Below are 20869 nucleotides of genomic sequence, written 5' to 3' on the forward strand. Positions count from 1 at the left end.
TTTTTAATTGAATTTGTATCATTTTTTTTAATTTTAATATTTCATTCACATCAACTTTGAAAACGTTTTATATATTTTCAACTCATATTTATAAAAATAAATAAAACATTGATAAATTATTTATCCCATGTGTATAAAATTAAATTGAAAAAAAAAACTGGCTATCAAATGCATCTCTGATTTAATATAATAATATGTGGTGGTTGGTGGTTTCCATTGTTTCTTTATTTTTAAATAATAAAGAAACAAAAAATGTTGTATGGAGTGCTGCTCTATCTTCACATGACAGCAAAATTTAGCATCAAACAAGATCAGCTCACCCTAGTATTTGCCCTATCGCATCTTTCATCCTCTCTTTCTCTTTTTAAAAATATATCTTCAAATCAATTTATCAATCTTATATTCTTGTTTTTATTTTATCTCTGCTCTATCTTCATGCTTAAATATTCCATTTAATGTTTCTTTAGCCCTTTGCCCATTGGGTCATTCAATTAATATATTAAAAATATATTTATTTATTTCACACTCCAATTTTATAAAAAAAATTACTTTAATCCTCTCTTTAAATTATTTTATCATTTTAAACCCTTAAATTTATTTATTTTTTTATTAAACCACGTCAAAATGGTTGTAAAAGATAAACATATTTTTTTAACTTGGTTGATATGGTGTGGATAACAATTCAACGTTTAAATAATTTTAAATTTTTTAAAATTTTAATAAAAATATAAAATTTATTTTAAAAAATAAAAAATCACTAAAGTTATTTAAAAAGTATTAATATATATTTTTAATATTTTTATATTTTAAAAAATAATTAAATGATGACATTTTCTATTTATTTTAAGATAATTTAATAAAAATATAAATTGAATGACAAAATGACAAAAATTTAAATAAATGCATACTTTTTTGGTATATTAGTCGATAAAAGAAAACATACGTAATCAATAAACTAGTGGTATAATATCTTCTTTTTTTTTATTACTTTATTGTTTCTCTACAAATATGGACATAGTGTAATGTAACCTATTTTCAGAAAGAAGAAAAGTAGTGTAACCTAATTCTACTTTTTGTTTGAAGGTGTTGAAAGTGGAAACTTTTGAATGAATACCACATTGAATCTTTTCATGGAAAAGTTTTAATAACTGTGAGATGAATATTGTATAAACATTTTATATTTATAATTAAAGTAATAAAAATTATATTTATTACTTAATAATAAACCATTTCTATAATAAAATTAGTTTTAATAAAAATTATATATTTAACTCTTTTTATACTTGATCTATCGCTTAATGGGATGATACCTTAATAACACTGAATAAAAAAAATGTAAATTTAATAACAAAAAAGATATACTAAAAGTAAAATATTAAGCCTTAAATATATTGACAATGGTTTTAGAGACAATCAAGTACAAGAATCTGAATAAGCTAATGGATTGAAATTGCATGATCACATCGGCTTTATTCTTTTTCGAGATTAAGGGCCAGTTCTGCATTACTTTTCGAAAGTACTTCTGGTTCCAAAAGCACTTTTGGAAGAAAAACTGTGCAGAACAAGTTACTTTTAGCTGAAATTTTTAGCTTTTCAGAAGTGTTTTTGAAAAGCACTTCTGAAAAGGAGAAGTTAAAATTTTTAGTTTTTCCTCTCCCAAAAGCACTTTTTAGTGTTTAATTACTTTTTCACCCCTCCAATAACATAGTATTTTTCTTTTTTTCTTGGTACTTAATTACAAATGTGTTAAAATCATTAATTAAAAATAAAAAATATTTTTTAATATACTAATTACAAATATTTAATAGTTATATTTAAATATTTAAAATATAGTTTATATATTCTAATTAAATTTTAAAATAATTAATATTTATTACTTAAAAATATTTAAAATTTATATTTTATATATTAAAATATTAACAAGAAGTTATAATAATTTTTTTATATTCTTACTAAAATATAATAATATTAACTAATTTAAATATTATTTAAATATATAGTTGTTACTTGATAATAACATGTCTATTTCTCAAAAGCACTTTTTCACAGCAATGCTAAACACTCAAATTTTAAATCAAATTTTTCAAAAGCACTTCTCAAAAGCACTTTTCCACAACACTTTTTAAAAGCACTTTTCAAAAGCATTGTCAAACTAGCCCTAACATAAGAGGAGTACGATTCTGCATGGTATAAAAATGGGTGCCATCAAATATATTTTGTACTGGAGTTTTGAAATCATTGCTAACAAATTGCATAAAGTGTTTGGAAGGGGTGGTGGGAAAGTGTATACTTTTTTTGTACTAAATTTAGAAACTGAAAATAAAATCGAATATATAGGAATTGTTTACGTAGTTTGATTTTCCTACTCCATAAAGATTAGCTTAATGAGAAATAAATATTTTCAACACTTACAACAAGTGATCCTAATCTATCAGACATATATGACAATTTCTTCACCTTTGCATATTAAAAAAAAAAAAACTCTCACCGCTAAATTTACTCATGTGAATTCAGCAAAAAAACTACAACACTAAAGATTTTACTATCAATATACACTCACAAAATATAGTTCCTCATTTGAACAAATTTAGTGTTCTCAATTATCGGTTCATAAACCTATACAATTCTATTAATTTATAAAGAATATTTCGAGACTTGCTAACATAAAATGATCTATCATAATCCCTATAAAACAACCACAATATATATAATAATATTGAAAAAGATAAACAAGGATTCTTGGCAACTAAGTTTTTTGTGATTCAATCCAATTCAACTCCCTTGATTCAAGGGATTAGATAAAGGTGATCCAATTCTATCCGATCTCCAAAATATGTTTCTTCAAGTAATATGATCTTCATAGATGGGCCACATGTCGTCCATATACTCAACATAGTCTATTCAAACTGTTCAATAAATTGCCAACAGTTCAAATATGAAAACTATCTTTGAACAAATCCAGTGCTAGGGAAGTGGGTACTTCCTTTACACTTAAAGGCTAGTGTCATTTTTTTTCAACATGTAAAAATTACTAACATTATGGCCAACTACTACCCAGTTTATCCAGTAAAATTGAGCAAGGATCCCATCAATACCTAGTGCCTTGAGGGGTTGCATCTTAAAAACCACACATTTAATCCCCTTATCTACCACAATTTCTAGAAGAATCGTACTAATAAGAAAAAGGCGTTGGAAGCAACCTTTATACTGATAAGAAAGGTCCAATTTCGAAAAACAGCCTCCTAAATAAAGTCAAGACCCGTCAACAAATGACATTTCAATTATCATACCACTTGCCATTTTCCAACCAAAGATAATCACACCTATGTCTCTATATTTTTTAGGAGTCATTCGCTCCAATAGCTAAGATAATGTATCTCCTCAATTGGACTTGATAGATAACATAATAGTCGCTTGATTCAATTTGCTCAGTTTGATTCCTTAAAGTACGAACTATTTAGATTACCTACTATTAAAAATTGTCTTCTTGCATCATAATCCATCCCTGTGATGCAACTTAGTATTAGTTAAATCTTAGGTAACCGGTAAGTCAGTATTTTTTTTGTTCATTTTATTTTTTATGTAAAAATCGGTGAGGACAATTCTATACAAGATAATAATTTAACCATGAATTTTTATTAACCAATATGTTCGAAAAGTTACAAAAATAATAATAAAATAACTACACAAAGGGAACAAAATCTCAACACCTTTTTGGTATGATGGCGAAAGGCTCTTGGTGTACTGATGAAGGGTTTCTAATGGTGTAGGTGAAGTGCCCCATTATTGTGCTACTGAAAGGTTCCTTGGGCTTCCCATGGTTGACCCCTTCTTGGGGTGTAGAGAGTGCTTCTGTTGACGTATTTAAGGGAAGCATCTTTGTTTCCCCTCAAATTTAAACCTCCAAGAAACCCAAATATTGCGAAAACTTCAAGAAACCCCCACAGTATTAAAAGCTTCAAAAGATTCATTATTGGAGAAAGATAAAAGAGCTTGAGGGGTTTAAGTCAAGCATTCTTACTTATGGAAGAGACACAAGTTTTTGCTTAGCTCCCATAGATGACACCAATTGTTGTAACATGTATGTTACACCAACGGTAAAATGATACAATGGTTCCAGTTCACACCGTAAATGGATGTGAAAAATCACTATAATATGGGCAACTTATATTGTAAATGGTGTAGAGAGTTGTTAGAATAGAGGTTTGAGGATGTTGGAGTTGAGTTTGAGTAGAGTATAAATAATGTGGGCTACTTGAATGTCTTCCTCTTGCTTCGGTGTTGAGAAAGGGTATTTATAGAGGGAGGTTGGCTGGCAGGTTCCTAAATATTGAATTCCCCACTCTATAGGTGCGGTGGCAGAATGAAGACTGTTAGGTGAGGACATTACTGGAATTGACTTGAAGGGATTAGATGAAATGCTTGTCAAGTTAGAGCCGTGATAGATTGATGAGTGTTAGCAAGAACTATTCCCCATATATTTTTTTAGTATCATGTAGGCTCACTTGATGTGATGAAATATTCAAGTGAGACATTGTAATCTTTTGGTGAGGCCTCCTATTTGAGTTTCACCGTACTCTTGAAACCATTGAATAGTCTAGCAAAGGAGCAATTGAGTTTCACCAATATTATTTATAGTATTTTTAATTAATTTCACCATAATAATCAAAGCATTGATTTGATTTATATTAATTTCTAATAAATATATTTGATACATTTCACTCGTACAGTTGATATATGGTAAATCTAATATTATTTATAAGTCTTCTTAATTAATTTATTTTAAATAATATTCTAAAAAAAAAACTTCTCCTTTATTTATTTTATTTTTGAACTATTATTCTTTTTCAGTATATATCACGTGAATCAGCCAAATTAGACTATTAATAAATAATCTTAGTACAGACATTTACACAATGCCAAACTTTGGCTGCTGAAGAGTGAACGGAACAAGTTGAAGTTGAAGTTCAAGTCTAAGCCCGGCCGCCCCCACGTTCCCTATCCATATTTCTTTCTGCCTATAAAATACCGGTTGGTCAGAGTCTGAGTCTGAGTCAATTGCTCATTCTCATTTTTTTTATTGGCCTTTTTTTTCCTCTTTTCACCAATCACCGGTATTCAAATACTAGTACAAATACAGCTGCAGCAATTTGTCAATTACTTATTTGCTGCTTCACTGTACTTTGTGGAGAGGAGAGGAGAGAAGCCAGTTTCAATCGTCCCTCAAGAGAAACTGTCACGAAAAAAGACATTGGGTCTTCCCAAATCTTGGCTTTGCATTGATGGCGGATCTCAGGTCAGCATTTCTCAATGTGTATTCCCAGCTCAAATCGGAGCTCCTTCAGGATCCTTCTTTCGAGTTTACCGATGATTCTCGTCAATGGGTTGAACGGGTATTCCACTTTCTCCCCTTCCTTTCCGTTTATACTTAGCTGTCTCGCCATAGTTTTTCATTTTTCTTTTTTTGACCATCCGATTTCCTTTACCCTTCCAGATGCTGGACTACAATGTGCCTGGAGGTAATTTAACGACCGTTGTATGACTTGTTAATTTTTTAAAGCTTTTTCTAACTTTCTTGGCTTGATCTTCATACGCTGCAACTTGTTTGTTTTCAGGGAAACTGAATCGTGGACTCTCTGTGATTGATAGCTACCGCCTGTTGAAAGATGGAAAGGAATTGACCCAAGATGAGATTTTTCTTACAAGTGCGCTCGGTTGGTGTATTGAATGGGTATCCCTCTAATCTTGTCATTTTCTCTCCTTTCTTATTCACGTAACAGACACTTGCGCTGCTTCCTCTAGTTGTTGTGCTGTTACTATGAGATGACAATAAACCTTGTGCTTGCTTTCTCGCAATAAAAACTGCAGCTTCAGGCATATTTTCTTGTTCTTGATGACATCATGGACAGCTCTCACACCCGGCGTGGCCAGCCTTGTTGGTTTAGATTGCCGAAGGTCTGTACCAAATCTGATCCTATTGTCGTATCATAATTTGCTTAAATTTTCCCTCTGCCAAAATCAATTAACTTTGTTTGAACTCCTCGTAGGTTGGTATGATTGCTGTAAATGACGGTGTTATACTTCGCAATCACATCACCAGGATTCTCAAAAATCACTTTCGTGGGAAACCTTACTATGTGGATCTGCTAGATTTATTTAATGAGGTAATGAATTTGTGTATCTTAATTTCTCTTCATTCAAGAACTATACTAAATGTTTTCGGATATTTGGTTTACACAGGTGGAGTTTCAAACAGCTTCAGGACAGATGATAGATCTGATTACAACACTTGAAGGAGAAAAGGATCTATCCAAATACTCATTGCAACAGTGAGTGAAACTTTAGCAATTATTTGTTTTATGAAATGAAAGTTTGTACAATCATCGTGCATAATCCAACTGCTAACTGACCTTTAATCATATTGTGGTCGAACAGCGAGAAAGTTCCACCCTTTGCCTCGTTTCAATTTCTGCCATTTCAACTCTTTCTAATAGTATTTCTTATATATTGGTTAAAAATCTCTTTCAGGCACCGTCGCATTGTTCAGTACAAGACTGCCTATTATTCATTTTATCTTCCTGTAAGTATCAACCTCCATTTCACTTGAAGCATGCACATTGAATTATTGGCAATCTTTTTTTTCTGCAGTGTTTATAAAGGACATGGTTTCCATTCTAATGATATTGTTTTAGGCAGCACTTACTGCCTATTATTCATTTTATCTCCCTGCATCTACTCTTGAATATTCTTAATGCATGCTTATGTACATCAATAGGTTGTTAGCTGGATTTGATTAGTTGCTGCTTTATTGGCTATATCCCCTGTCAGATTAGCCATTTTGCTTCTAATGCTCCATCTATCTATTTAGGCAGCACTTACTGCTGATATTTTTACATAGGATCCTTTCTCTTAATTCATTCAATCATCACATTAGAGTTTGATAGAATGATAGTTGTATGGGTTATTTGCTTCTTATATTACCTAAATGAACCCAGGTTGCGTGTGCACTGGTTATGTGTGGTGAAAATCTTGACAACCACATCGATGTAAAGAACATTCTTGTTGACATGGGAATCTACTTTCAAGTACAGGTAATATTTGGCCAAATTCATTAGACTTTTAACCTCTACAATTTTATTCTGATATTAAAGTGGATAGATTTGAACTGAAAGTTAAATCCAAGAGTATATTTAATAGGTTAGTTGTTTGAATGTATCAGAGGTTTTATTGTAGTTGAACTTTTAGAAATTTGTGATTTCTGTTGAACATTGAGAAGGTTTCATTCAAGAACTACCTAGCACGGTTTGATTCCCAGAATGTGCTTGTGATCTGCTTTCTTGGCAGATGAAATTAATTTCTTGGTTGCTCTTCTTTTATTGTCAGATACCGTATGTTAATATTGAATTTTCCTTTTCTGCAGGATGACTATTTGGATTGCTTTGGCAATCCTGAGACCATTGGTAAGGTAAGATAGAAACTCTGGAACTAGAAGTCTTTTGGTGAAAGTTAGAAAGCTCACATCATTTGTTTTAATGAAAGAAAGCTCACATCATTTGTTTTAATGAAAGTCTTACTCAAGCTCTGTGTAAATCTCAGATTGGAACTGATATTGAAGATTTTAAGTGCTCTTGGTTGGTGGTTAAAGCTTTGGAAATCTGTAATGAGGAGCAGAAGAAAGTGTTATATGTAAGATTGGAACTGTTTCTACCAGTTGTCTTATTTCTAATAAAATTTGATATGGTTACTCATTTATGTTATGCTTTGCTTCCAGGAGAACTATGGGAAACCAGACCCTGCCAATGTTGCTAAAGTGAAGGCTCTATACAATGAGCTTAATCTCAAGGTTCAATATAATTAGGGATTTCTTCTTGGAACATAAAAAGAAAACAGGAAATGTTCTGTGATTTATTTAACGGTATTTCCTATTGTTGTATTGACAGGGCGTATTTGAGGACTACGAAAGCAAGAGCTATGAGAGGCTCGTAACCTCAATTGAAGCTCATCCTAGCAAACCAGTGCAAGCAGTGTTGAAGTCATTCTTAGGGAAGATCTACAAGAGGCAGAAATAGAATCCAGTTTCCAAAGATGAATGTGGCTGGAAAACCTCTCCCACTCTTCTGTTCTATGCTCATTTGTTTGTCTTAATATTTTATAATCAATCATCTTCTTGTTTTCTATTCCGACAAACATTCGGTTTCAGATTTAAATAAATTTCATAGAGTTCTGTCTCTAGCCAATTTGAATAAGTTAACCAAAATAGGATGCATGCTCTTCTGTTTATAGATTCTGGTTATTTGGATCACTTTTGTTATTATACCTTAATAAGTCTACGTTGGGGGATGGATGAGTTTACACACAGGATTCAAAGTTCAAACTAACCTTGGATATGGTGTTGAACAACTCAAAACCCATATAAGTAATTGCCGGTAGACCGGTAACTTGTTGGCGTTTGATCTAGTTTCTACCGGCTGGATTATCGTTAAATATTGCAAGAAATCAGGGAGGTCATTTGATATTCCAGTGAACAATAATAAAATTATTGTACAGACTCCAGACCTCCAGTTGCAGACATAGAGCAGAAAGGTAGACTGCTATAGCTAGGTTCATCATTCAAGGGCCTATAGATAACGACTCAAGTGGCTTAAGGCCTAAACTAAGGGACCAAATGATTATGAATGGGGGACCCTTTTGCTTGTTATCATACCTAACAACAAAGTTCATATAATAATTAGCAAGACAGCTACTGGGAGTTTGCATAACCAATTATCTTTCATTTTTGGAAGTAAAAATACATCGTTTTTCCTATTCACTTTTGTTACAAGTACGTATGCTGGACTAGTATTGTTCGTTCTTCAAGCGTGAAAAGGAATTATTTTCTTTCAAGATGTTTTGTAGTCCACTTTTTTGCCCCAATTTTTAGTTTTTCTTGTTAGATCAATTTGCTGGCCTGTGGCTAGTACTTCTCTTTGTGCATTGCTGACACTGTGTAATTACAATTTTTTTACGAGTTATATATCGGTTTTCTTTTGGCACCGGGATTTCTATTTCTTTATTTATTTTTAGATTGGCCCTTGAACTTTGTTACTGTTCCTCTCCTCTCCTGTTGGCTTTGTTACTATTCATCTTGTATAAAAACATCTTGTGGTTTTTAGTTTATTCTCTTTTATTCTTCTTCTATATTCTTTTCCCTTCACTCCTGGTTTTATGGTTCTTCTCTTCTTTTTATTTGTCTTGGTTTTAAGGTATCTTTTTGTCTCTTGGTTTTACCCGAAGCTGCAAAGGTTCTTGCCATTATTTGCAGAACTTCCAGAAAATGCTAAATAATGCCTTGTTGATTCTGAGGTTGCAAGTATCATAGAAGGCATTCAGGAACAAATTGTTATACTCTCGAAGGATCATTCAACTATTGAGCTCCCTTCGTAATTAACTTAATCAGAAGTTTTGAGCTTGTGTGGAAGGAGTCATCGAATTGCTCAAAGTTATCATCTCTTTTCAGGTCATTTGGTTCAGGACTGCAGTATGAAAAGACTGGTAGCTCGTAAACGAATCCCCACTCTGTTTAGACGGCTTCTCAAGTATCCCTGATCTTCTCATTTCAGTTGAACTTGGTATATAATATAGACAATGTTCTCATCACCTGTTGCTTTACATGACATGTATCTCATGCGCTTCATCTCCTATTGAACCATTAACTAGAATCTCTCTGGGCTCTTTCAAAATATGATGTATCCAACAATGAGGTATCAGGTCTTAAAATGAATGTTAATTTTAAACAATCATGCCGCCGTCTGAGTTGCAATTTGTTGTCCAGAAATGGTTGATGAAATTTTTGCTCTTGTTAGACCCTTGGGAGGTATAATTGGTTAGTATGAGTGCTTTCTTAAAGCTTAAAACAGCTTACTATATCATAGCAGAATAGAAGAGAATGATATGTTGCAGCATTGTTTAGTGGTGATATACAAAGTATCAGTAGTAGTAGTCATACAACTCTATTAACTAATATCGACACAGATAGCTGTAGTGGTAATAATCACTGCCACTGCCATTGGTAGTAAATAAGTAAAAATAAAATAAAATCAAACTGAATTTTGCTTGGACTTGACAAAATCAGGCTGATTGGTGATAGACCTCACCCATTCCCATTTATGGTCCTTAATATTCACTTCATTCTTAGCTTGTGCCACATCCGCCAACGGGATATATGCATGGTTTCCGTTAATAGGACCAGTCACGAATCCAGTATACCCCGCCATGAGCCCATGGATAGCCGAGTGAGCCACGAGTGTACAATACAAGTTATCCGTAGCATTTGCTGGCACCGCACGTATCATGTAAGTAGGATCTATGTACTTCACCGTAAACAACTCATGAGGATGCTCCCTGTCCCACCATTTCTTCAGCTCTGTCTTTAACCACGCACCCACATCTAGGAAAACCATGTTCCCGGATTCGTCCCTTTCCTCTTTCTGGGCTGTGGTCCTGGGTATCAAATCCTGCCCTGCCCCTTCAGCAACCACCACAACTGCATGCCCCCTCTCTTTCAGCCTTTGTTCGAGGAATTCAAGTAGCCCTCCCTTCCCTTCCAAGTAAAATTCAGTTTCGGGAATTAAACAGCAGTCCACATCTCGGCTGCTCAGTGTTGCATGGAGGGCTATGTGCCCTGTGCTTCGACCCATTAGCTTCACTAAGCCGATTCCATTCACTGCACTCTCGGCCTCCACATGAGCTGCATGGATTGCTTGCTCTGCCATTTCTACAGCTGTCTGGAATCCAAATGATCTATCAATTATGCCGACATCGTTGTCAACTGTTTTTGGAATACCGGTAACTCCTACTTTCAGTTTCCGTCGCCGAACCTCCTCAAATATTTTGACAGCACCACGCATTGTGCCATCTCCGCCTATAATGTAAACCTACAATATATTCAACTAACTTGAATTAGACAAATTTATTATCAATTAAGACAAGAGAAATCCATCCAATTACTTTAGAAACTAATATATGTATACACATAATCGGCGACAACAAACAACCTGATTAAAGCCGTGGTTCTCAATAGCATCCACGATCTTTGTGAGGTCAAAGCCACCCCTAGATGTTTCAAGCACAGTTCCACCCCTCCTATGCCAGTTATGCACCATCTTAGGATTGAGCTCAATAGGTTGAATGGAATAGAAACCACGGTAGCCAGCTTTAATACCGTAAATTTGGCGCACCCCATAGAGGTCCCAAAGACCAACAACCAGCTCCCTTATAACAGTATTCATCCCAGGACAGAGTCCTCCACACGTGACGATAGCAGCCCTGGTGGCACAATGGTCAAAGAAAATCTGTTTGCGGGGACCTGCTCTGATATATGCCAAGTGGTGAGAAGGAGAAGCAATTGTTCCAGAGGGAGAGAGGCGGCAGGCGACTTGCCGGAGAACTACGTCGGATGTGTTTACGTAGAACCCGTCCGAAGGATGAAAGAATGGATTATGATCGAGTGGATTGGAGCCAGCAGGTTGGAGGTCTTGCAGGTAGTCGCTCAGATGAGGCAGCTTTTTGAGGGTTATAGGAGAGAATGAAAAGGCATGATCGTCAAGGTGATCATGAAGTTGCTGTTCCGGTGGTGGGTTTCGACCGGCGGCGAGATTGGTGGCTTCCGGCTGCGATAAATTAGCCATAGAGGATGAGTTGGTGTTGGCAACAGATTCAGACGGGTCGGTGTAGTGTGTTTTACTTTAAAAAAACGATGTTGTGAAAAGTGTACATATGCTCCTACGTATGCAAGACGAATGAAGGAAAAACAGATGTTTTTGTTTTATTTTACCTTTGAATTTATGCATCATGATCATTCTTGTCTATCTGTGTGTGGCATGTTTCATTCTCCACACGTGGCGATCTTTTGGTGCCACTTGTAGCTACCTGGACTTTTTTTTTAATTTCTAGAATCTAGAACTTTAATAGAATACTGTTCACTTGGGTTGGCCTCGGCTACGCTTATTAAATTTATCCAAAAATATAAATTGCTGTGAAAGACAAAGACTTGAACCGACCGCTTCACTATGCTTAATTGAATCAGATTCAAATGGAGGAACTGAAGTCTAAGATACTATGCAATGATGCAACAATTACTGGGCCTTGCTTGCATGCACCATGCAGATGAGATGCAGTACATAAGAACAGAGCCTGTCAAAAGAGAACTGAAATATAGTATCCATGCATACCACGCAGAAGTTGTGACTGCAAGCTAAGCTATGTTTGATTATTTTGGAACTAAAAGTTTTAACATTTTCATTTTTGGGAATTTATTAGTAATTAAGAAGTAATTTTTTTTAAAGTAATATCCATTTATCAATCCATATATAATAATGGTAATGGTAGTACCAAAGTTTTGACTCCATGGTTCCTACCTTCGACCAATCAAGTAGCTTAGCTTATCTTCCCTTAATCAATAATTAGAAGTTGTTCCAAAATAGAACTCTTCTTGGTATAGATTCTTATTTTTTCTGCTACATTTCCCTTCCTTCAAAAGTAATATATTTGAATTAAGTTGATGTCTATCTATTTATCTATTTATTCAAGATTAAACAGAGTTCCATTTTGCATGAAACGGGTGAGCAGCAACTGCAATTGCAAACTGGTTATTGGTATAAATTACCAGAATCTTTTATCCTCAAAGGCAAAACTGAATACAAAACCTGCTCCGTCAATGGCACCATTCTCATGTCAAGGACCTAATACTATTACAGCAGAGGTCATTGAGGTTTGTTGTGCAAGTTCTTTTTTTATGAGGCTAATGCCGAAGGATCTTAATATCGGAAGAACAACATTTTCTATATATATCTGTGTGACAATGTTCACAACTGACATTACCGCACCTGGAGTGGACATCATAGTTGCTGTTCATGGAGCAGTGCCCCGCACATTGTGTTGCCCTCACGTTTCTAGGGTTGCTGGTCTTTTGAGGACTCTTAAGCGCAACTGGAGTCCAGCCGCGATCATGACTACTGGTAAATTAAGCTTTCCTTTTTTCATTCACCCGCGTTATCATTATCAGTTGATATAAATAATTGTAAACCAAGTTTTTGTGTGTCTGTGTGGTGTAATAGCGAGAACAAGACAGAATATGGTGATCGGATCATTGTTTAAGGCAACGCCATTTAATTATGTTTGTGGACATATCAGACCCAACCGAGCAATAGATCCTGGCTTGGTGTATGCTTTGAAAGTCAATGACTATTTGGACTTTCATTTTGTCATTGGCTACAACCAGACAAGGGTTAGAGCTTTCTGTGAAGGTCCCAGTGTCACGTGTTCGGAATTTAAGCCTTGCTACGTGCGGCCTTAAGCTAAAACAACAAATGACTATAAAAAGATAAATCCAGAGCACGATTATTAAACTTATTAACAACAAAAGCACAATCCGACTTTAGAACGACTCTGAAAAACCCCTTCTCAAATGCCTTCTTAACAGCACAAGATAAAGCAAGAGCTTCAAAGTAGCATCAAAAGCCTCTGGAGGCTCATTACAAACATGAAAAAAAGCATTAAAATTATTGAAGTTGCTGGAGCGGCGCTTATATGAAGTCTGCTTCTTAAGCTGGTTTGTCAAAGCATCAGTACTACAGTTCCCTTATCTGAAGATATGTTTGATCGTAATCATCGGAATAGTAATAGTACCATATTGCAATCATCAACTGTTAGAATTATGTGACCCAAATTCTAAGAGATTGCTTGCAAGTCAAGTTAAACAAAAATATATTTTCTTTCTAGAAGATTTAGTATTTATTAGTATAATATATTTAGCATTTATTAGTATAGTTTATTTGACTTACTAATTTAGCCTATAAATAGGCTCCTTTACAATCTTAGAATTAAGAGATACCCATTAGATTAGAACTCATAACACATTCAGAGAATTTTGTGTTTACGTTTGAGGGTTCTTTGTTTTTCGGGTTCTCGGGGTTTAGTTTTTATCTCCATCTTTTGTACTCTTCATTCTTTTGCCATTATAGTAAAATTATCTTTGCCCGTGGTTTTTTATCCTCTTTTGAGGGGTTTTTCCACGTTAAATTTGTGTGTTCATCTTCTCAATTTCTTCTACTATTTTTACTTGTTCGTTGCTTAATCGGGACGATCCTAACAAGTGGTATCAGAGCTAGTTTAACTTTCATAGATCAGCCCGGTCAGAGATGGCAGCAACAAGGTTTGAAATTGAGAAGTTCGATGGTGAGACAAATTTCAATCTGTGGCAAGTTCGGATGATGGCAATTCTAGTTCAAAATGGCTTGAAAAAGGTTGTTACAGGGAAAAAGCCTGAGAATCTAAATCAAACAGAATGGGAAGAGCTTGATGAAAAGGCCTTGTCTGCAATCCAGTTGTGCCTCGCGAATACAGTATTGCAGGAGGTATTGATGGAGAAGACCTCATTCGCCTTGTGGAAAAGGTTAGAAACTCTTTATGCGACTAAGTCTCTGGCTAACCGTTTAGTGTTGAAACAACGTCTATTTACGTTTCGCATGAACGAAGGTGAGCTTCTTAAAGATCACATCAGTCAATTCATTACTCTTTTAAATGATTTAAAGAACGTTGAGGTTCATATTGACGATGAAGATCAAGCTATGCTATTATTGTGCTCTTTACCCTCTTCATACAAGTCTTTCAGGGAGACCCTGATTTATGGCAGAGACAAACTCTCGTTCGAAGATGTGAAGGGTCATTTGTTGAGTAGAGATAAACTCGACAATGAGTTTGATTTGAATAGCAAAGCAGATAGACAAGCTTCCGTTTTGGTAGCATCAAAGAAACGAGACAAAAGGTGTCGCTATTGCAAAAAGTTAGGTCACGTCAAAGCAGATTGTTATAAACTGCGAAATAAAAGAGCTGCTGAGAGTAACGAGGAAGATGTAGCTGGTGCTAATTTGGTCGATGAAGGCGGTGATGATTTCTTGTTAGTGTCAACGAGCGATAACTCCAAGCTTACGTCTGAGTGGATCCTAGATTCAGGATGTTCTTTCCACATGTGTCCCAATAGAGAATGGTTCTCCACATACAGTTCAGTTGAAGGTGGAGTTGTGCACATGAGAAACGATTCATCTAGTAAAATAATCGGTATTGGTACTGTTAAAATTAGGATACACGATGGGACGATTAGGACACTCTCAGATGTCAGGTATGTACCTGATTTACGAAAGAATCTCATCTCCTTTAGTATTTTAGACTTGAAAGGATGCAGAATCAACATCGAGTCGAGCAACATTAAAGTATCTCGTGGAGCTCTCGTTTTGTTAAAAGGTAAAAGAACCGGCAGTCTTTATATTCTGGAAGGTTCTACAGTGACCGGTGAAATCGGACGTCCCTCGTCCGTTACGGAGTCAAAGTCAACTCATTTGAAGCGGAGGCAACTTGGTCATAGGAGGGAAAAAGGTATGACTGTTTCGTTGAAGAGAGGTTCTCTTTTGGATGCAGGTTTTGAAAAGTTAGGGCACTGTATTCGTGAAAATCAAACCCGGGTTAGTTTTGATTTGGCAGTGCACAAGTCGAAGGCTAGAAGTCTTCCAGTTCTAAGCATAGATTCGACTCAGTTAATTCCCTGCATAGTTCAAGATAGGCCCGTGGCGGGTTTTGGCAAAGATGGCATTGAAAGAATTCGTGTCAAGGTGGAGATTGTTAGAATTATGTGACCCAAATTCTAAGAGATTGCTTGCAAGTCAAGTTAAACAAAAATATATTTTCTTTCTAGAAGATTTAGTATTTATTAGTATAATATATTTAGCATTTATTAGTATAGTTTATTTGACTTACTAATTTAGCCTATAAATAGGCTCCTTTACAATCTTAGAATTAAGAGACACCCATTAGATTAGAACTTATAACACATTCAGAGAATTTTGTGTTTACGTTTGAGGGTTCTTTGTTTTTCGGGTTTTCGGGGTTTAGTTTTTATCTCCATCTTTTGTACTCTTCATTCTTTTGCCATTATAGTAAAATTATCTTTGTCCGTGGTTTTTTATCCTCTTTTGAGGGGTTTTTCCACGTTAAATTTGTGTGTTCATCTTCTCAATTTCTTCTACTATTTTTACTTGTTCGTTGCTTAATCGGGACGATCCTAACATCAACCAATTTGACAAGAATGTTCCGATGATATAATATGAGAATATATCCTACATACATACACGCAATTTATTAGAATATTTAGATCGTCGTTCCTAAGATTATAAAAGTAAAAAAAAAAAATATTTTTACTAGCTGTAGAAATATGAGTGATGAAATTAACAAAAAGTGAGCAATGTTGATGTGGACGTGGCAAGCGAAGAGAAGGAAGTAGAAAAGGCAAATGAGTGAGAGGAAGGATAGGGAAAGGACGGCCTAATGTCTTAATCCAATCTAATCCTCTTGCTTTTCTATCAACTACGAATAACTGTCTCACATCTTATCTCACATTAAATATATATGTATTTATGTATATATATGTATACATATATCAGTATCCTCCCTCTCGTCTGCTCTCCAAACTCCAGTATTACCCCCACAAATTAAATACTATATAATACTATAGTAGTACATTAATCAACTAGTTCCTTCTTAACGGTTTTTAACTACCGGAAGAAGCATGCGCAGGGTGACTCAGCTGGTTCACACCACCGCCGCCGCCGCTAATGTCTTGTCTCTACTACCCAATATTTCTACTTTCTGCACTCCCTTTGTGCCCATTAGTAATAACCTAAGCCAAGACAAGTTTAATTTCTTCTCCCATACATCATTGTTTCTCACCCGGAACCAGAAATGGAGACAGAACATGTTGCTTGCAACAAGACCACTTCTAAAAGATGGGAACCTCAGTATTAATGGCAAGGAGGTCTTGAAAGATGTCCCAGAAAACATCGTAGTCATGCCATTAACGGATACCTCCGCTTTTGTCGGTGCTACCTCCCCTCACGCCAGCTGCCGACATGTTTTCAAGCTCGGAGTCATTAAGTAACCACTCATCTTAATAAATTTTCGGATTTTCTTTCCTTCTTTATTAATTTACTAATAAGAAATCCAAATTTTTCTTTGTTTATTTCGGATTATTATCTAATTCTGTCATTCTTTCATGTCATGTTACATAAAGGGATGTGAGGCTACTCTGCTTGTTTAGATTTAAACTTTGGTGGATGATACCCCGGACTGGAAGTTCAGCAAGTGACATTCCTCTTGAAACTCAGATGCTGCTCTTGGAAGCAAGACAAGGACCAACTTCTAGCCAATCTACTTGTATAATTTTCTTGCCTGTTCTAGATGGCAATTTTAGAAGCAGTTTGCAAGGCAACTCATCAGATGAGCTAGAGTTTTGTGTTGAAAGCGGCTAGTATCATTATTTTTATTATTTTTACTTTTTTCTCCATGTATGATCACTAGTTGATTTTTTATTGATTCTCTAGCTACAGTTCTATCATGATAACCTTACGGATCCATGATTTCTTTTTTCTTTCTTTAATAGGTGATCCTGCAGTTGTTACATTAGAATCCCTGAAAGCAGCTTTTGTGAATTATGGAGACCATCCATTTGATTTGGTGAAGGATTCTATGATGTAGGTCACCTCTCTGAGGAAACCGTTAAGTGTTTACCAACTGCTGGAGTTCATATAAATGTAGCAGATAGGCTTAATGTGATCATGATTTGATTTGAACTATTCATATAAATGCACCAGGATTCTGGAGAAGCAGTTTGGAACCTATTTGGCCTACCATTGTCTAGAGATAAACTAACACTAGCCAAGGTGCTTTCTTTTAATTTTCAGCTAAGGCTAACAGAGTGAAAAAAAAAACTGAAATATGTTGTGGTTTTTGAAGTGCAGATGCCAGGAATTCTAGATTGGTTCGGTTGGTGCACATGGGATGCATTCTACTCTGACGTTAATCCCCAAGGAATTAAAGATGGGCTAATGAGTTTATCCCAGGGAGGGACACCTGCAAGGTTTCTACTAATAGATGATGGGTGGCAAGACACCATTAATGAGTTTCTGGAACAAGGGGAACCATTTGTTGACGGGTTACAGTAAGCTCACTCTGCCTCTGCCTCTGCCTCCTTTTCTTCTATCTAATCATTTTAAGCAACATATATATAGTACGTATTTTTATATGCTCATGCTCAATATCCCACTTTCCCTCCAAATTTCAGGTTTGGTAGCAGATTGGCTAGCATTAAGGAAAATAAGAAATTACGGAGAATAGCGAACGAAGCTAACAGCAAGACGCCCAGTGATCTTAAAGAATTTATTTCAGATATTAGGAGGACTTTTGACCTAAAGTAAGCTTTTTCGAGACCTTTCACTATTATAGTATAGTATAGTATAGTATAGTATAGTATATGACAACTGAAGGAGATTTTCATCTTCCTATGTGTTTTTGAGATTTTCATCTTCCTATGTGTTTTTTTCTGATTTGTCAGGTATGTTTATGTTTCGCATGCACTGCTGGGGTATTGGGGTGGCTTGGTTCCAAATACAGTGGCAACTAAAAATTATGATCCGAAATTGCGATACCCTATACTCTCACCAGTATATTTAGCAAATATGAGGGATATATCAATGGATTCAATGGGGAAGCATGGTATTGGTTTGGTTGATCCTGATAAAATATCTCAGTTTTATGATGATCTACACGGGTACCTTGCTTCACAAGATGTGGATGGGGTCAAAGTTGACGCTCAGAACATACTAGAAACCATCTCTGCAGGTTTTGGTGGTCGAGTCTCGCTTACAAGACAAATTCAACAAGCACTTGAAGGGTCCATAGCTGCCAACTTCAGTGACAACAGCATAATTTGCTGCATGGCTCAGAGCACAGACTCCATTACCAGTAACTTGTGCTTTCCTAAAGCTCACCAAGTTGTCCATTTTCTTTAGGCAAACAAGAGGGAAAAAAAAATCATCCAGCTCTGATTTTGTTGCTGCAGTTTAAAACAAAGTGCTGTCTCACGAGCCTCTCATGACTTCTACCCAAAAGAGCCTGCAGCATGGGCTCGACATATAGCTGCTGTGGCTTTTAACAGCATTCTTCTTGGTGAATTGGTTGTCCCAGATTGGGACATGTTTTATGTATGGCATGACATCCTTCTTTTTATCTATTTTTTTGTAAAGGTCTCTCTCACATGGTATTCTGATAATCTTCTTAAAAACCTTTTAGAGTCTCCATGATGCAGCAGAGTTTCATGCTGTTGCTAGAGCAGTGGGAGGCTGTGGTGTTTATGTCTGGTAAAGTGTGCTTTTTTTATGGTTTAACCGTGTAATTAATTAATCTTGTTAGCTATACATGTATATAAAACATGTTGCAAATGATAAGATGACGCTGACAAAAGAAAAGACAGCCAACATACGTAACCTCCAATGATTTTCCGGTACTGTGTCATTTGCTCAAGGCAAGGATCATAAGAAAACCGGTCCACATGCTTTGGAATATGTCCTAGAGAATTGAGAGATAGTATTACAACATTCCTGCTTGCTTCCCTGCCCCATGTTTCTGTTTTTGGCTCACAAATAAATATGCAAACCACTGAGCCTGACCACATCTTATATTGCATGTATGTATGCATGTAACCTTTTTATTAACAGTGATAAACCTGGACGGCATGATTTCAAGATACTGCAGAGGCTTGTACTTCCTGATGGATCAGTACTAAGAGCTAAATACCCTGAAGACCATCTCGAGATTGTTTTTTCACCGATCCGGTCACTGATGGGAAGAGGTATAGTGTGTTCGAGTCCCTCGGAGTAATGCATAAAATTGGTCGATTCCTTATTTGGATGTTTGTTTGTTTGTAGTCTTCTAAAAATATGGAACTTGAACAAATGTACTGGAGTCATTGGTATCTTCAATTGCCAAGGAAGCTGGCCAGTGCCTTCCACAAACAAGGCATTCCAAGTGGTTACTGGCTCCGAGCTATCACGACAGTCTCTCCAGCTTGCGTCGAGTATTTGGAGGAGGTCATAGGGCTGCTATGGACCGGCGAATGCGCAGTCTTTTCCTTCAAAACAGGTATCCTGAATTTTCTTCTTCTTCTAATTTTATAGAAGAATATCATTTCATTTGATGATTGATGAGCATGTGGTAAAAAACCCGACTGTCAGGTGGTGTTTCTCGATTGCCGATGGAAGGATCACTGAACGTTTCATTAAAACCTTTGGAATGTGATGTGTTCACTGTATCTCCTATAAAGGTCTTGCGTTCATACCTTTGCATTAAATTTACATAAAAATATTTCTAATAATAATTAATGATTTTACAAATACCAACAAGTGGGGCGAATCGCAGGTTTACTGTGAAGGAATCGAGTTTGCAGCGATTCGATTAATGAACATGTACAATTCAGGGGGAGCCCTGGAGTGTGTTGAGGACTCCACTGCCACTGATTCTTCAGGATGTAGTAAATATATAATGCATGTGAAGGGAAGAGGAGCTGGTTGCTTCGGTGCATACTCTAATTGCAAGCCCATTTCTTGCTCCATTAACTTGAAAGATGAGGATTTTAACTTCAATGATCAACTCAATCTTCTTACCATAACCATCCCTCCCAGACATAACTCATCTTGGGACATCGCCATCTGTTACTAAAACTCTCTCTCTCTCTCTCTCTCTCTCTCTCTCTCTTATAACTTCATATTTACCGTTAATATTTTGTTTTTAATTATTAATTTTGTAATTTTGACATATAACATTAAAATCAATTATTATTTATATTAAATTTTTCATACTCATTTTTTAAGGTGACAAATAATTCAATTCATTCTCATACATATATCAAATTAATTTTCATTAGATTTTTTAGGTTTTATAGTTCATGTATATCAAATTTATATTTATATTCAAATTCAAGTTTAATTGAAGTTATTGTGAATATCAA

The 20869-nt window shown here is 35.5% G+C and overlaps 2 protein-coding genes and 1 pseudogene across 2 annotated transcripts; 2 read left to right on the forward strand and 1 right to left on the reverse strand.

Annotated features, from left to right (window-relative positions):
* Nucleotides 1-4854: 4854 nt before the first annotated feature.
* Nucleotides 4855-8232, forward strand: LOC107905701 (farnesyl pyrophosphate synthase 1). The gene is made up of 12 exons (XM_016832405.2): nucleotides 4855-5393; nucleotides 5495-5519; nucleotides 5616-5731; nucleotides 5869-5955; nucleotides 6048-6164; nucleotides 6241-6329; nucleotides 6529-6580; nucleotides 6996-7091; nucleotides 7421-7465; nucleotides 7597-7686; nucleotides 7772-7843; nucleotides 7941-8232. Exons 1-12 carry the CDS (start codon nucleotides 5283-5285, stop codon nucleotides 8067-8069), a joined length of 1029 nt encoding a protein of 342 aa, XP_016687894.1. The 5' UTR covers nucleotides 4855-5282; the 3' UTR covers nucleotides 8070-8232.
* A 1684-nt stretch (nucleotides 8233-9916) lies between these two features.
* LOC107905700 (ATP-dependent 6-phosphofructokinase 2) lies at nucleotides 9917-11768 on the reverse strand. Its single transcript, XM_016832404.2, has 2 exons — nucleotides 11034-11768; nucleotides 9917-10913 (listed from the first exon to the last, which is right to left on the reverse strand). The coding sequence occupies exons 1-2, from the start codon at nucleotides 11664-11666 to the stop codon at nucleotides 10077-10079; spliced, it is 1470 nt and encodes a 489-aa protein (XP_016687893.1). The 5' UTR covers nucleotides 11667-11768; the 3' UTR covers nucleotides 9917-10076.
* A 4695-nt stretch (nucleotides 11769-16463) lies between these two features.
* Nucleotides 16464-20628, forward strand: LOC107905702 (probable galactinol--sucrose galactosyltransferase 2; annotated as a pseudogene).
* Nucleotides 20629-20869: the final 241 nt, after the last annotated feature.

Source organism: Gossypium hirsutum, chromosome A05 (genome assembly GCF_007990345.1).
Source record: "Gossypium hirsutum isolate 1008001.06 chromosome A05, Gossypium_hirsutum_v2.1, whole genome shotgun sequence".
Classification (NCBI taxonomy): Eukaryota; Viridiplantae; Streptophyta; class Magnoliopsida; order Malvales; family Malvaceae; genus Gossypium; species Gossypium hirsutum.

What these genes read in the sequence shown, in the direction of transcription:
- LOC107905700 (XM_016832404.2), bottom strand. Translation starts at nt 11,666, where the DNA reads ATGGCTAATTTATCGCAGCCGGAAGCCACCAATCTCGCCGCCGGTCGA. An exon ending in AGAACCACGGCTTTAATCAG is followed by an intron (nt 10,914 to 11,033) that starts GTTGTTTGTTGT and finishes AATATATTGTAG; the next exon opens with GTTTACATTATAGGCGGAGA.
- LOC107905701 (XM_016832405.2), top strand. Translation starts at nt 5,283, where the DNA reads ATGGCGGATCTCAGGTCAGCATTTCTCAATGTGTATTCCCAGCTCAAA. An exon ending in TCGGTTGGTGTATTGAATGG is followed by an intron (nt 5,732 to 5,868) that starts GTATCCCTCTAA and finishes TAAAAACTGCAG; the next exon opens with CTTCAGGCATATTTTCTTGT. An exon ending in GTTGGTTTAGATTGCCGAAG is followed by an intron (nt 5,956 to 6,047) that starts GTCTGTACCAAA and finishes AACTCCTCGTAG; the next exon opens with GTTGGTATGATTGCTGTAAA.